Source organism: Alligator mississippiensis, chromosome 16 (genome assembly GCF_030867095.1).
Source record: "Alligator mississippiensis isolate rAllMis1 chromosome 16, rAllMis1, whole genome shotgun sequence".
Classification (NCBI taxonomy): Eukaryota; Metazoa; Chordata; order Crocodylia; family Alligatoridae; genus Alligator; species Alligator mississippiensis.
Window position 1 is genome coordinate 34,283,451 of NC_081839.1, and position 16,082 is coordinate 34,299,532.

Consider the following 16,082-nt stretch of genomic DNA (forward strand, 5'->3'; position numbering starts at 1 on the left):
GACTAGCCCCCAAGACTCCCAAACACACCCCTGACCCTCTCAGGCTTAAAAGGTTCAAAGAACTGCTCCTCCCTTTGGCATAAGCAAGAAATTAATATGGGTAGGTCAAGGGAGTAACATCCCCTTGTTAACACCTCAAAGCCCAGGAGAGGTTGAGCTGAACTTCTCTATTTGAGAAAAGCACAAGAGCAGTAAAAGCTGCCTTAGCATGACGCTTACATACATCCCAGTTCCCCCGAGCATGCTGGAGAGAACTCTTAATTAGGACCGAGAACTCATAAGATAAAGATGCTTTGGCAGCCACCCAGTAATCCCGTTTGTTCCAGTCTTCACACCTGTGCCAGCAACAGGAAGTCTGCCCTGGCCTGTTGAGCTAGGAAAATCCTGCAGGTGATTAAGGGAACCAAGGGATGCTGACAAGGCCAGCAAGAGCCCAGACAACAGGCAGGCACTGTAAGGGACTCAACGTACAGGAAGAGAAGAGCAAAGCACCTTCCCAGAAGCCTGCAGCCAGCCCCTGAACAGCGATGCCCGCAATGAGAGGGAGGTGGGATCGAGGGCAGGGCTGGCTTGAGGGTTATTTCCGTGCCTCTGAATGGTTAGCACGGCCCCAGCAGATGCCAGAGCCAAGCGTGCCACTCCAGGACAGGGCTCCATGGCATCAGCAAACCAGACTACACACAGCCGCAGCGAAGGGCTGACTGGCCAGGCGAGGGGCCTGTGGAGTCGCACACGAATGGAAGGAGCGACGCAAATCTGAGCTCTGCACAGGAGAAGGAGGCGACCAACCCCCCTCTGTCATGCATGGCCACAGCAGGTGCTTGCTGCTATTGGCAAGGGAAGCCCCCTCCTCTCTGCCTCTGAGAGCAGAGAGGGGCCAGGGCCGAGGCCAGGAGCAGGAATGGCTCCCAAAAGGTGACATCAGCGCGCCCAGAGGCTGCAGCACAGCAGTCCCTCCGGAGGGCAGCTGAGCCAAGAGGCTGGTGGTGCATCCCTGCCAGGCTTGGGGCTGCAATTTCATGAGGCGTCTGCCCCTCCAGCTCTCCCACAAAACCCTTCCCCTCCTGGATTTCACTGCCAACCCTGCCCGCGAGAGCATCTATTTATAAACACAGATCCATTCTGCTTTCCCTACTCACTGGCGTCATAGTGACGAGTGGGGACGGGCCACGGGGACGCTTCAGCAGTTGCTGGGCGTGCAGCTGGATGTTGGCTCCTCCATCAGATGCCCGTCGGCCCAGAGGGCCCATCCCGTTAAGCAGCTGCAGCGTGGGGGGTTGCAGCAAGGACTGCTCCTGAGAGGAACACAGGCCCCAGTTACTCCCCGATACCATGGCTTCCTCCAGCAATTCAGGCCCTCTCCCCCCAGGGACCTCAAGGGACTAACACCAAGGCAACAGAGCCACACTGTCCTCAGGGAGGAGAGGAATTAGCACAGGTGTTTTCCAGGTGGGAAAAGCAGGGCACAGACAGAGCAATGAGCTGCCCAAACCCAAAGGATGTCAGAGACAGCTAGAAGGAGGGTCCAGCCCTGTGTTTCTGCTACCAGGCAGGCTGCAAAGCTAGGAAAGTAAGGGCCCCCTAGCTAGTCTGCAAGTGAAATCCCCCACTACCTCCCAGTTCCCCCAGTCACACAAGGGCAGGCACTGCAATCTTCCCCCCTCGCTCCATCTGGCTTTGGTTTTAGCACAGGGGATGAAGTGACACACCCAACAGCACCAAGCCTCAGGAACAAACAGAGCAGGAGGCCAGGCCATGAAACCTTTAGAGTACAAGATCAAGCCCCCACCACTGTGAGCTGCTAGCTGCGACTGGGAACAGACAGTTAGCGAGTACCTTGTACTCCAGCTGGCCTGTGGGCTGCAGGCTCTGCATAGGCAGGATGTTGTGCATGAAGTTCATGTTCGGAGTCACCTGCAGGAATGGAGCCTGGGGGGTGATGCGTGGGAAGCCCGGCAGGAGCTTCTGCAGATCTTCCATGACTTCCGTGCTGTGCAAACACATCCAGAGATTTAACTTAAGTGTGTGCCCAAACCCAAGTACCTGCACTCTGGCTATGCTCAGTCCCACCTCTTGGCATGGGTTTCTACCACCCTGGAGAATGCCCCAGATACTAAAAGCAGGAACTTTTCCATTTCCCAGTTCCCATTTCCCTTGGGTTCAGAACTGGGATTTGCCAGAGCCAACCATTCATGCCACGCACAATGGTGCCTGGCACCACAGAGCCCAGGCTCCAGACAGCAATGCATTACGAGCTGGCTCGCAGGCAAAGGAGGTCAGTAATCGTGGCCAACACTGCTTCCGCTGAACAAAGCCAGCCAGAAACAGAAATTGATCCCCTGGTCCTGAGCGGAGAGGCCCCACGAGCCGGGCACAGATATGAACAGCATTTGTAAGTGAAAAAAAATTGCCCCAGCCGTGCCAAGGCTGCAGTTCCAGGAGTACTGCCCGACTGTCCCAGCTGACAGAGTGCGCGGTGCAGGAAGACAGAGATGCAGCTGCCAGACACTGCGGGAATCAAGGGGACTGGGCTTTTTTCTCCCTCCCCACTAGATGTGAACCCATCACTTATCGATATAGCAGACTACTTAGACAATAGAGAACCTCTGATGAGACCCAAGCCAATGCCTAAATCAAAACCCAGCACTGTGCCCGGGTGGCTCCAGACAGACAGAGCCAGAGCAGCACTGCCTGGAGATGCACAAAGAATATCCAGGTGACAGAGGGATGGAAACAAGTAGCTCCCGCCCTTTCTGCTCCACACTAACCGTGGGTCAGCCACTCCAACCGTGTGCCTTCTCATGGACAGATAGCGGACCAGGGCTTCTGGGGACGGCTCCTCCCCTTCATCGCTGTCCAAGTTCATTGTTCCGTCAGTCTGGCAGGGGAGAAGTAGGAGAGGTTTTGAAAGGGAGAACAGGAATCCCCCACGTCTCAGAGCACTGAGAGGGGCCTGGCACACAACTCGCATGTGGAAAGTCACTTGCCTCTACGATCTGGTTCTCAGGGTTGATAAGCTGGACTTGTGGGACGTTGATGCTCACTGGGTTGCCTGCCTGCTCTGCCTGCAAAGCAGAAGGAAGGGAAGTCAGGAGCACCAGGCTTGGGTTTCTTTCATTTCTAACACGATAAGAAGTCTTTGGGCTGCACCTCTTGTTTAACCTCAAGTCACTGACCACCCACTCACTAGGGCACTCCTGGGGATGCGTGAGGATGCCATCTTCCCACCCCCTCGCAACCACTTCTGGCAGAGATCCCAGCACTCCCACACCCTCCTCCCTGCCCCCACCAGCAAGTGCAGGTCCTGGCCACTAGACACCTAGGTATTCCCAAGATGTCCTCATCTCAGGACCTCAAGCATTTTTAACAGAAAGCAAACCGGGATTAGGATTCTGTAGTGTTTGCTGGACCACACTTCTCATCCAGGGTCAGCAACTCCTGTGCTGCCACACAGCAGCCTGTACCACCCTCTGATACCTCCCCACAGCAGTCCCAGCTGGATGGCACTCTGCTTCCCAGCCAAGTACCTGCCCTCCTCCTCCAGTTCTGGCACCAACACTGCATGCTAATGAGGATGAACAGCTTGGGTCATACATGGCACAAGAGGTACCAGAAGACATCTCGTTATAGTGACCAGATAACTGCAAACCCCAGGGGCCTGGTTCTCTTGACACCCACAAAACACCAACTCTTCAGCAAAACAACCTGCTTTAGCTTTACACAGAGGGGGAGTCACACTCTACCAGGCTGGGGAACAAGCGATGCCCAATGCTACAGGGACAGAAAGGCACCAGACATGTAGCACCCACCTGGATGTTTGCTGGTGTGGGGAATGCCAAGGTCCGTGGCATGCTGGGAGGGGCGGCAATACGCAGGTTCTTGTGTCTCTTCAGTCGGTCGCAGAGCAGGCTGTAGATTGCACTGTAGTGATCATAGGCATCAGCTCTTAGTGACTGGAAGGGAAAGGAAAAAGGACAGGACAAGTTAATTCTTTTCCTTCCAGTAGTAAAAGTTAGGCCCCCCAGGTTTGCCGTGGGGGCAGTCAGTTACCAGGTTTGACTGGCCACAAACACCAACATTTTCCAACAGTTAGAGGCAGCAAGGCAATCTGGGCAATGCAAGCTGGGAGGTACCTGTATTGTGCGTTCTTTATCCAGCCCCATGTCTGCCATTGCCAACAGTACGTCTTCGTTGAGCGGCTCCATCTGTCTCTCGGCCTTCAGGTGCTGACACTCTGCTATTAACTGCAAGAGCACAGATACCCTTCAGCGCACAGCACGGTGGGATGGCCAGCGCCCACTGCTCTCCACACCTGACGTCAGGCCCAGGACCCACGTGCCAGCAGGCTGTCCAGGAGAAGCAGCAGCCATAAGGCTGTGCCCTGCTTCACTCCAGCCCTCCCCCATAAAGCAGGCAGAGCCCCACTCCCGACACGAGTGCCTGGGTCTTGCTCACCCTGTCAAACTCTGCATCCGATTCCCCAAGCTTCATCCACTTGTGTTTGCAAATCTGTTCCATCGAGAGTCGCTTACTTGGGTCCAAGACCAGCATGTGGCGGATCAAGTGCTCGCATTCTACGAGAGAACATCAAGAGACTGAATGACCCAGGAGTGACGGGTAACCTCTCCCGAGAGGGGTGGCTTGGCACTGTGCTGGGAAAGGCATCTTCTTCCACAGCCCCACGGCACTACACTACCTAAAGTCCTTCACAACAACACACCCATACCTAGTATCATGCCCGCCTCAGTCTGCGACACAAGCAAACTCTGGACACTTGAGGCTACGCTCCGAGATCTATCACGGATGACGCACGCGGCTCTGCCGAGAACAAACAAACAGGATCCCCTGCCCAAAGTCAAGGGATTCCACAGCAGCACGGTGTTCTAAGCCCCAGACGGCTTAGTTACCAGGAGGAGACTGTCAAAGGCCCAGGAGCAATGGCTCTGCTTCTCTCCACCCCCCTTACAGAAAGCGCTATGATGCATTTACCTTGCTGATTACATGACACGAGGCGAGCAATAACTGGCTTTAAAAGCCTATGCTAACGTTGCCAGGGGCTTTACATTTTGCAAAAGCTTGCTTCAAAAGCACCTGCAGCACTAGGACACCCTTGTCCTGCCATTCGGTCCCCTACAAACCAGCCAGGCCCCAAGGCGAGCATGGTCCTCTAACATGGAATAGGAACAAGAAACAACTCTCATTCAAGGAGTGTAATGCAGATGCCTCAGCGTGCTGCTCACTCCAATCCCTAAGCAGCGCCTCGACCCGTGCCTGCTTGCTTGTGCTTGGGCAGGCAAAGGCAGGCTGAAGGGTAAACCACAATAGCCATCCATCAGGCTGCCAGCGCAGGGTCAACCAAAGCAGGCGCACTGCAGGAACGCACATTTCCCCGGCAGCTTCTTTACAACAACAGGCACGGCCGCCACACTTGACCTGAATGCCCAGCAAACAGACCGAGGACAAGTCCAATTTGGAACCAGAGAAAAGCACGTCTCGTGCTCACATCAAGCAGGATGTAGAACGCGAGCTACAATGCCTTCGGAGCACAGTCAAGGGCCTTGCTTGCAGATAACAAGTCAGGCATTTTCACAAGGGCTGCATTCCCTCTTTCCACCATTAAAGACGTGCAGGAAAACCAAGTGTGGTTTCAACCCAAGATGCACGTTCATAGCACAGATGCTGAAAAAATAAAATAAAATCAACCCTGTTTGAACAAGTTACGCTACTATGTAGATGGGGAGGGGCCACATCCAGGTTTCCCTTCATGCGTGCTCTAGTCAAAGGCTGCACCACGTTTAAACACAGCATCTTCCCCAGAACTGGCTGATCTCATCTGCTCCGACAGCCAAGTACCTTGGTTAAACTCCCTTGTGGATGCACCAACCATTGCAGCTGCCACTGCCTTCACCACTGCTCTAATCCCCCAACGATGCCAGCTACAGGGACACAGTGAGAGTCCCTTCAGGAAAGGGAGGATACAGGTGCCCTTGCCCATGAAGTCAGTCAGTCATCTGCTGCATGAAGTGTTCTAGCAGGGCAGGGTCAAGGCTTCCCCAGAGCTCAGAGCAGGTCTAGGTGTGCTGGAAGGACAGGGCACGTCCGAGGACAAAACTGGAGTTTTTCAGTTCCTAGTCCAAGCACCGTGAGCAGAAGTCCGGCAGTGAGCAGCTGAGGCAACACACAGCAGCTCCCAGGGTGTGGGGGCACAGCAGCCACCCCCGAGAAGAAAGGAGAGGGGAGGATTTCACATGGCCAACATGCCTGTTGTGATCAGTCACAGCAGCCTGAAGCATAGTTTGCCTCTTGGTCTGGGAGTCCAGAAAGCAGAGCCTACTCTAGCCTCGGCCTGGACAGGGCAGCGCACCTCTGCATGCCCGGGTCTCCTGAGGTGCCTGCGAGATGAATGCCGGCAGGGCAGGAAGTCTGGGCAGCTCGCGAGCGCTCGCAGCAGGCCCGGCTGCGCACAGCTTGCCAGCTGCTTGTCTCATTCTCCTGGCGGCGCCCCACCCGTCCCTGCCAACTGCAGCATGCCGCTCTCAGGAGCAATGGCTTCAGAAAGGGCCTTGGTCAGGGGAAAGCACAGACGAGAGCGGAAATAAAACGCCCAATAATTCCCTCCAGCCTCCTGGCAAAGGGGACTAATTTTTTGTGAAAGAAAAAAAAAACAAAAACCAACAAACCACTGAAATGCCACTAAGGCTTTAACTTGAGCCAGCCAGAGCAAGGCTACTGCTCTGCTCCCTCCTCACCCAGAGCGCACCGCAAAGGTTCAGTTCAGACACTCACGTCCAAAGACAACGGAGGGTGGTGGCCTTGTACTGTGCGTTGCAGAGACAAGGCTCCTGGGAGGTTGTCTGGGCTCATTCTGCAAGGGTCCCTCCCTGCTGCAGGGTCCTGTGCCCCTCATGGGGCAGGTCCTGCCTCTCCTGCTCTTGGTCAGCACTGCCTAAAAGGGAGGTGCAGTGTAGTGCCGCAGGATCTCGCTCCCACACACAAGCCAGGAAAGAGATGAGTCTTGTGTTACAGGAGGAATCGGTGCTCTCAAGTGATGTTGCTACTGAGGGAAGCATCTGCGGGAGTTTCCTAGCTACAGCAAGGATCTGACCATCAGTTCCAGCCTCCGGCAGCCTCAGCTGCTGGCTCGTTTGGGGCTCTGATGGAAATAGGATGCAGCAGCAGCAGCACTCCTAAAATACAACGTACCAGAAAAGCAGTGCACGCACATACACGCCCACAGAGCTAATGTCTATTTAAAACCCGGGGCCAATCTGGTGCTTATGAAAGCGAGGCAGATCTAACCGAATCAGAGAAAGGTATATCCTAGACAGGACCAAGGACAGACAGAATGAGGCTAATCTTCTGTAGTGCTGCCAATGCTGTCTGAGCTCCACCTGAGTAGCAATGGCCAACAGGGCCAAGCTGCACAGGGAAGGTCACAGGCTAGCGTGTGCTGAGCCCAGGCTCCCACAGCTGGAAGGCTGGGAACTAACCAGCCTGACTCAGTAAGCCGTGCCCTTGAGTGCAGGAGGAGGACAGGAGCGCACCATTAACTTGCACGTCTTTTCCTTCATTCCCCAACGTGTCCCCAAACAACTCCTGGAATTTATAGCAGCCAGAGAACTCGAGGCTGGCAGTTACTACCACGAGCTAGTGCTGACTGCCAGGGTGCGAGCACTAGTGGAAACCGAGCGGCACTGCAGCATCCTTCTGCCCTGGCCGGTCCAGGGGGAGGCACAGGGGTGACCTCAGGATGACGGGCATTAAAAACAATATACTTAAAATACACTCAGAGCAACTACCGTTAAGAATTTAGGGCGGCCAGAACTGCAGTAATCTCCTGCAAACAGGCCTCCTGAGGATGGCTTTGAGAGGGAGGATTCAACTCTAAATTAACACCACAGCTTTATTATGGAAGCGCTGTTTATTAATAATGCAGGCTCATGCGTAAGTGAGCTGGGCATGGTACGAGCATCATTTACAGGACTGAGACATGCTGAGATATTGTCTTGCAGATCCACTATGATAAAGGAGGGCAGCTTCAGAGATGCAGCAGCAGGAGCGTCGCACCCCCACACCCAGGATCCTGGCGTTCTGGTACAAAGCGTGCCGGCTCGGACGGATACACATTCAATTAGTCTAACTATGCTCCGACTCTTTCATCCCGAGCCGCTTCCTCTTCCCTGCCCCCAGTGCCAGGGATATTGAAGCCTCTGGAGAGCTGGTGGGCAGCTTGGATGCTGTTACTGAATCCACCTGCAAGGTGCAGCAGGCCAGGCCAGCGCTGAGAGATGGGAGTTGCATATGAAAATATCCTAGGCTGATGGCAGCCCTCAAAAGGCAGCCCCGCTGTCCCTCGCAGAGGAAGGATATAAATGTATGTGCATGCATGTGATCACCTGCAGAGGTGGAGGAGGAAGAGTAGATGGAGTCTGCCAAACTACTGCAGCTTCAGCCAGCTTGGCAAAGAAAGCAAGGATCAGCTTACCAAGATAGCCAGGGCCCCAACAGCTCTACTGGGATTCAAATATGTCAGCTACCCCTAACTTACTGGGAGGCAAAGTGATTTTTCTGGTGACTGTTTAAATACAAAGACAGGTACATTCCTGCTACACATCCAGGGGCAAAGCTACCACATGGCTCCTCACACCTCCCCATGTGGAGGCCTGCAAGGGATGCCAGTTCACATCTTAGATTGCTACCCAGCAGGAACTATGCACAACTCAACCCTCGAGGCACTGTGGCTCAGGACTGGCCCTAGACCTGGACCACATTTAAGTACAAAGTGTCTTCAAGGAGTGGAAACTGAGGACCAGTTTTAGCCAAGCAATAACTGTCACTCTGCTCCCAGACCTCTGGACACGGGGGTCGGACACCCACGCAGCACTTTCCAGACAGAACTTCACACACTTCAGAAGGAATCGGCTAATCTCTCAGAGCCGCGTATTTCTGCAGAATTCCTGGCACCCAGGAGTGCCGGTGAGGGGTCACATACCTGCAGGGTCTGAATGAAAAGTGACAAGTGCAGCCTCACTATACATCTTTTTCAAGGCGCGAAAAGTCTCCTGCCTCAATGTCAAAACCTTCCATGTTCCTGCCACCTGGTGTCTCTTTTCAGTCCTTTAGCCTTTCAAGCACTACTAATAATACCCTTGCGGTGTGTTTATCATTATCAGCCGTCCAAGCTATGTAAGGTTTCCTATGCAGATGCTGCAATTTTGAAGAACTCTGATTGAGAAGTTCTGAGAAATGCCGAAATCAGCACAGAAGTTACAGTTCGGCGGTTACAGCTATACTTGAAGGATGAAAAAAAGTCATTTTTCTGAAGGCAGAAATAAACCCACAAGCCCGCTGGCACCGAGCTCAGAGCAGGGAGCCCTGCACTCATGTTCCAGCCAGCTCCGCGAGCACCGCTGGCCTTACCTGTGGACATGAAAAACGGGATGCGGAACTTCCCGCTGAGCACCCGCGCCCGCAGATTCTGCAGCGTGCTCCCGTCGAAGGGCAGGGCACCGCAGACCAGCACGTACAGGACCACGCCCAGGCTCTGCATCCACAAAGACCACACGTTAGCATCCCCGCAGGGAAGGGGGGCAGCTACAGAGTGGGGAGGGGAAGGGAGGGGGGAAAAAACAGCAGCAAGCCAAGGCTTGGGAAAGATCCAAGCCCAGGGATAAAGGACTTGTCCAGCTTCTGCAGCAGCCTCAAACCAATGCCACAGCAGCCCAAAGACATTGGTTTTCAATTTTAACCCCAGATTCAGCCTGCATTTGGGCCTCAAAGACGAAGGCCATAACAGTGCCAAAATGCTCACCCTTTGTCTGGGCAGCTCAACCTCACTGCAACAAGAGCCTTTAAGATAAAAATGGTGCCCAGTGAAAACCCACCGACATGGACAGATAGACCAGGGAAAGAACACAGCCTGGGCTCAGTGGCAATTTTAAGTCCACATGCAATGCACAGTGTGCAGATCATGCTATCCCTCTTGCCCACACTCCTGGCTGCATTCTTAAAGCATGGAGATGGTCCTGCCAGGAAGCACAGAGGAATAGGAGTTGCACATCCAGGCCACAGTGGCAACACGTTTGACGCTTTGAGATAAGATCGTAAGGCTGATGGCAGCCTTCATTTTGCAGAGCTGATACCAAACAGCTATTCCATGCAAGGGAGATTGGGTCCGGCTATTTCACTTGAGAAAGTAAGGGAGGTAGCAGTCCACCTGCTTCTTCAGGGCCTTTCTACCGCAGTTGTGCGCCTTCATATGCTCTATTCTGAGATGCAATCTTGACTTGCTCCATGTAAAGATGCTAAGTCAGACCCTATGCCAGGAAGAAGTCAGCCAATCAAAGCACCACAGGACTCATTTTCTTAACAGACCAAATCAAAATGTGTGATGTGTGTGCAGTGTCAGGTGAAGTAGTAGGTGCAGCGCTTTAGAACACAAAGTCATGCAATAAAGCAGCTTGAATTAACCCATGCACACAGTTTTTGGATAATACCAGTTCCACAAATGAGCCTGTCCTCAAGGAAGAGCATTCCATAATTTGGAAGCAAAGCCACATCGAAATCAGAAATAAGAGGTCCGAGCAAAGGAGAGTGATGTTCACTGCATACCCAGATGTCAACCTTGGGCCCATCATATTCCTTCCCTTCGAAGAGCTCGGGGGCAGCGTAAGGAGGACTCCCACACCAGGTTTTAAGCAGCTGGCCAGGCGTGAAGATGTTGCTGAACCCAAAATCTGAAAGAACAACAAAAGAATTGAATAAACGAGGGGCGTGTGACCTATTCCCCCGCTGTGGGCGCCAGACAGTGTTTTAAGTAAACTGTTGAAATGCAGAGGCCAGCAAAATCACATGCAAACCCATGATGGCCAACCGCCCATTCGGACATAGGGCAAGGAAACTGGGGGAGAAAAAGAGAACAGCAGCAGATCACGGTAACAGAGCAACACTGAAACCATCTAGGAGGTTTGCAGCTTCATGACCTTTATAATGGGAGGGAAAGGAAAATACCAATGAGCATATAATCTGCCCCACAAGACATCTATAAATTATTTACTGAATCCCCTTAAAAATCCCAGGAACCTAGAGCTTTTAGATTACTTCAGAATCAAACAGGCTCCTCCAACTTAAAGCACAAAGCCTTGACAGTAGGGGGTTTTCTGCCATTTATCAGATGCACGTATCGGCTCCTGCAGAGTCGTTGCATACCAGCAATTAGACTCCTCAGGGTTAATGCAACTGAGATGGACTGCTTGAATCAGGATTTCTAGTTTACATTCAGGAAACTCCCAATGCAGCTTTTACACGAGTTTCTGGCCTCCGTCTTCCCAGAAGTCAGTTTCAGTATCGTGACCAGAGCCAGAGCAGCAGAACACTGACCCCGGATCGGGACGCAGACAGAAAAAAAAAAAGGATGGAAAAAACAGACTGTGCGTGCACGTCAAAGTATTCTCACTTTTGGTGAATAACTGACAGAAACCGGCAGCCCAAACTGTGCTGAGCAGCTCTGCACATTGTTTCAGACATCCGGGCAACAGCAAATAGTGAATCCTGAAACTGGAGTGATGAGACCGGCCTTTGTAACCCAACTCTGAGCTGCAGTCCAATAATTCCAATGGCATCTGCTCTCTGGGGCAAAGGCGGCATTATAAATCGATTAGCCTGCCACCGGCGTGCAGCCAAGGTACCAAAGGTGGACAGTGAATGTGCAAGAGCGAGTGAGCAAGCATGTGGGCACATGCATGGGGTGTGCGAGGAGAATGCATTTGGGAGACAGTGGTGAGTATACACAATTCAAAGTCCATGCAGGACAGTTTTTCAAGTGCATTAAGCAAAACACTTCTCCCATAATGCGGTCAAAGGCCATTTCTCCCCCCCCCGAAAGAGAAAACACAGTTGTTTCCATGGCCCTTAAACAGCCCCCCCCCCCCCAAGCAGCAGAACACTATCAAAGGGGCTATGCAATAAAGATTATTTATAAATTGCTTTGCTTCTGAATGTTTATGGTGGAAACACGCTAGCGTCAGATGAATGACGTTAATGCATGCCGACTAGGGCCTGCGTCAGCACGGCTGTTTTCACAGCATATGCATGAGAAGCAGATCCCCACGAAGGGCTCTTGCAAGAGGGAAGGCAGCAAGGCAATACCCATTTCACAAGTTCTAAGTGGACAAGACGTCATGGCCCAGGAGTTAATGTACAACTGAACAGAAACACTCCTTGTGAAGAGTTCAATAAGATTAACTTTGACTCGATGACTGTTCAGAACTGCAGCGCACCTGGGGATAATGTTTTACTTGGTCACAGTGCCAATGAAACAGGCTCCAGGCTTTGCATTTCAAGCACAGTCAGGTTCAGAACTTGCAATTTCCGAGGCCAAGATCTGATCTCCACTGGACTGGTGCATTCACGGACAACAGAAAAGACGTTTGGCTCCATGATATTTATGGAGGTGGCAGGTCATATTTAAAATACAGAGGTACTAAATGTTCAATCCATTATATTAAACCTTTTGCCCCTTCCTCTTACAAAACTGCAAAACTAGGACATGCATGGTTTCTACATGGAAGCAGAAGCCAACCAATGGAGGAAGGTTTATCAAGGCAAGGGACAGCTGGGGTTAAACTGGCCTTAGCTCAAAAAGAAAAGACACATTTGCTTTATCCTCCTTCCACCCTTTTACATGAGTGAAAACCACCTGGAGATAATGGCCATCTTTATGTTTGCAGATGATGCCCAACACCGTGTAGATGCTCCTGTCACGTAACACTGCATACAGTAACATACTTCACACTCAAGAAAGGCTCCAACGGTGTGTACACACACAGTAAACACGCATGCCATAAATAAAAAAAACCCACAGACTAATTTCAAACTTCCCATCTGACAACACAAAGGGTTTTCCACCACATGAGAAGTCAAATCAGTTAGTCTAATGTGGGAAACGCAACACTGAGCCAAAGCAGAACCGATTCGCGGAAACAAAGCCCAACCACGCACATCTCTTCCACCTCTGTAAGCCTTGCAATGCTCTCTTGGGTTTCGAGTGGGATGCCTAACAAGCATCTGAATTAGGACTACCAGGCAAGCAGTAAAACCTATGGCTCTAGATATACCAAACCGTTCAATACCAGACTGCCTGCAATCAGGCTGAAATACAAGTTCTCCTCAACTGCCCGGGAAGGTGCTGAAGCTGCTCGCAGACACCGAGCAAACCGCTACGGTTTGGCTTTCTTTAACGCCAGGCACTCTACGGGCAGCGGATGTGCTCAGGAGAGCTCTTCATCACTCTTGGGGAGCACTGGTGTTTTCTATGGAGTGGATGCTGCGCCTTCCTCCTTCGGGTTGTGGTTCTAGGATAATGGATTTGGTTGTGTGATAATCCAGTTGTGACCTGCCACAAAATTGCTTGTGACAGCTGGGGGAGTGAGGGAGCATGCTCCGATTTCACTGTCAGGCCTCTGCGGGACCCCAGGTTACTTAAGCTAGAAAACCACAACCACTTAGGGCAGCCTTGTTCTGTCAGGTCAAGGTCAAGGGAGTACTGAGCTCTGCGCAAGCTGCAGGTGGGGAGGAAAAGCAACTGGCTGTGTACATGAGGGCAAAACACAACCCAAGGCATGAACCTTGCTGAAAGACCAACTGGTTTAAGCCCAGTGCCAAGGGTAGATTTGAGCACCTGCCCCTTCCTGCTTGCACTGCACCGGTGACGCAGCATTGTTTTCGTGCACGTCTTACTATCAGAACAGCTCATCTGATGGCAGAAACTCTTCTAAAATCCCTGAAACCTACCAGTAAGCTGGTCCCAGCACCTATACTGGATAATGTATTAGCAGTAACACTATCACCTCTAGCACAGACAGTGCCAAGCGGAAAACTGCTGCTAAGCCAACACAAATGTCTCCTTGCTTCAACAAGGCAATCAGGATGATCTTAGTTGCTGGCCTTCCTCGCGTAGTGTACCGATCATTTGTCTACACAACAAACAGGGGGAAAAAAGGCTTTGGGGTCTTGCATTAAGACATGTAGGCAGGCAACCAGCATAATCCTAGAGGCACTGGCATTCACCCTACACAGTTGCTGGGATTTAGAGTGAAAAATAACTCTTGGAAGAGCTCTCTCTTGACCCAGGACTTCAGATCTCACGTTGATTCATACCTTCCAGATCTGCAGAGACCTAGAGCCGTATGGTTGTGCTTGGTCCAAAGCCTTCCTGAAAGGCTAGCTGTAGTTTTCCAGACCCCAGCTGTGCTTACTACGCTGAGGCCAGGTGTGAGGACAGCACTTTCCCTGGAAGCCAGGTGAAACTGTGGGTGGGGAGAGGTTTTTAATACCCAAGAAAAATCAGCTCATTAAGCACTCTCAAAGCCCATGAACACTGCCACAAGCCAAGGAAAAAAATACCCTTTTGCCTACAAATCCAACCCACCAAAAGGAATCGGGACCCCTGGGAAGGGAACGGCTCTGCAGGGTGATCCATACCTACGACGGTGGTCTAGACCAGGCCGTACAGAACTGCACAATGAACAAATCCTGAATTATTCTGACCGTGCTCATTTTCCAGAGAACAGGAACCGGAAGATATTAACAACTCTACGACAGTTGGGCTTTTGCCTAAAGAGGCAGGCAGGCATGCATATCTGTTAAACAAGAGCCTTCTAGGCAAGATCCTCCTCTGAAAGTGGCTCCTAGGAAGGCCCTCATGTTTAGCAATCATCTCAACCCCTGGCTGAACTTCCTGACTGGGAGCAAAGACAAGCAGTGCCAGAAACTACTGACTCACAGGCTCTGAGAAGGTACACTGGAGAAAGCCTTCCATGGGAAAAAGCAACGTGGGGTAACTTAACATTAATATGCCACTGCTTATGGAAAAAGAAGGTAGCAGCAACAAAGCATGAAAAGTGACACTTGATGGCTTCATAAAATACTTTTTTCCTGTGTTGAGTAAAAGAGCATTGCCCATTTCCAGACCTTGTCACTGCATTTTGCTGAATTAGATCTCCTTTGCCAAGATAGCAGTGTTGCATTGTATAAAAGGGACGCTGAAAGCGCCATACGAAAGTCCGCGAAGAACAGGAGGAACGCGCTAGGAGGCTCAGGCGGGAAGGAGCTTGGAAATTCCCCATTCCACCCCACCAGACCATCTTCAAGTTTGTGAACAACTCCGAGAGCTGATGGCCTTAAATATACTCCCCAAAGATCAGGCAATGGGCACTTCAACAGCGTTAACAGGCAGATACCACGCTGCTCTCCACAAGCAGTGCTATGTGCAGTGCTAAAGGATCTGTTCGCTTTCTTCTCATCTTTCCAAGAGGCAACGTAGCCGAACGCTTAGGCCAGCAGATCAGGAGCCAGGCTTCGTGGATTCTGTCCAACTCTGCCACTGTCTTGCTCAACGTCCTCACACAAGACACTTAAGGTTTCTGTGCCTCGCTCCTAGGCTGAGAAATGGAAAAAGAACCAGCTCTCACACGTGGGGTCTTTTAGAGCCCTTCAGATGCTCCAGGGAAAGGAGCCATGGAAACGTTAGCTGCCTCACGCTGAAGAGGATTTTAATCTGGAGTCTTAGCAGGTTTAAGAGTGAGGTTGTGCTTATGCTTCATCCAACTGGGACTGTTCCTATACATCTTGAGCATTTATTCTGGGGGGTCCTGCATGAGAGAAAGATCAGCTGCTACCATTTTTTTTCCCCCTCTTGAAACCCTGAAATCACTGGTGTCAAATTATAATTGATGGGTTCTAGGGACAAAACTTAATACTTGGAAAATCCTGTACCGTAATTCAGCTTTTCCAGGCTGCTCTTCAAATCACTACCAAGTCTTCCTGCCAAATAAAACAAAACCACCACATGGGTGGGAACTATCTTCTAGAGACCATTCTGGGAGTAAAAATTTGGAAGGAAAATAGTTTCCAACTTCCTTAGGTTAAAAAAAGTTTCCACAATTTTCAAACATTCACATAGCTCGTCAGTGTGTTCACATGGACATTTCTTCAGGGAACCCAGCTGCATTCCAGCTTTTGCCTTTGCTCTGAAGAGCTTTCCTAACAAATTGAAAAGCAGGAATTTTCCCTACTCATAAGAC

At 51.5% G+C, this 16,082-nt stretch overlaps 1 protein-coding gene across 3 annotated transcripts in view; it reads right to left on the reverse strand.

The window, feature by feature from the left end:
- SIK3 (SIK family kinase 3) overlaps positions 1-16,082 on the reverse strand; it is a 116,251-nt gene that overhangs the window by 19,570 nt on the left and 80,599 nt on the right. For all 3 annotated transcript variants that reach the window (XM_019480673.2, XM_019480672.2, XM_019480671.2), the window contains 9 exons: positions 10,612-10,736; positions 9,421-9,544; positions 4,456-4,574; positions 4,134-4,244; positions 3,810-3,953; positions 2,988-3,065; positions 2,769-2,878; positions 1,837-1,990; positions 1,140-1,295 (listed from right to left, as the gene is read on the reverse strand). In XM_019480673.2, the coding sequence (XP_019336218.1) occupies positions 1,140-1,295; positions 1,837-1,990; positions 2,769-2,878; positions 2,988-3,065; positions 3,810-3,953; positions 4,134-4,244; positions 4,456-4,574; positions 9,421-9,544; positions 10,612-10,736 (1,121 nt within the window). The remainder of the gene's footprint in view (positions 1-1,139; positions 1,296-1,836; positions 1,991-2,768; positions 2,879-2,987; positions 3,066-3,809; positions 3,954-4,133; positions 4,245-4,455; positions 4,575-9,420; positions 9,545-10,611; positions 10,737-16,082) is intronic.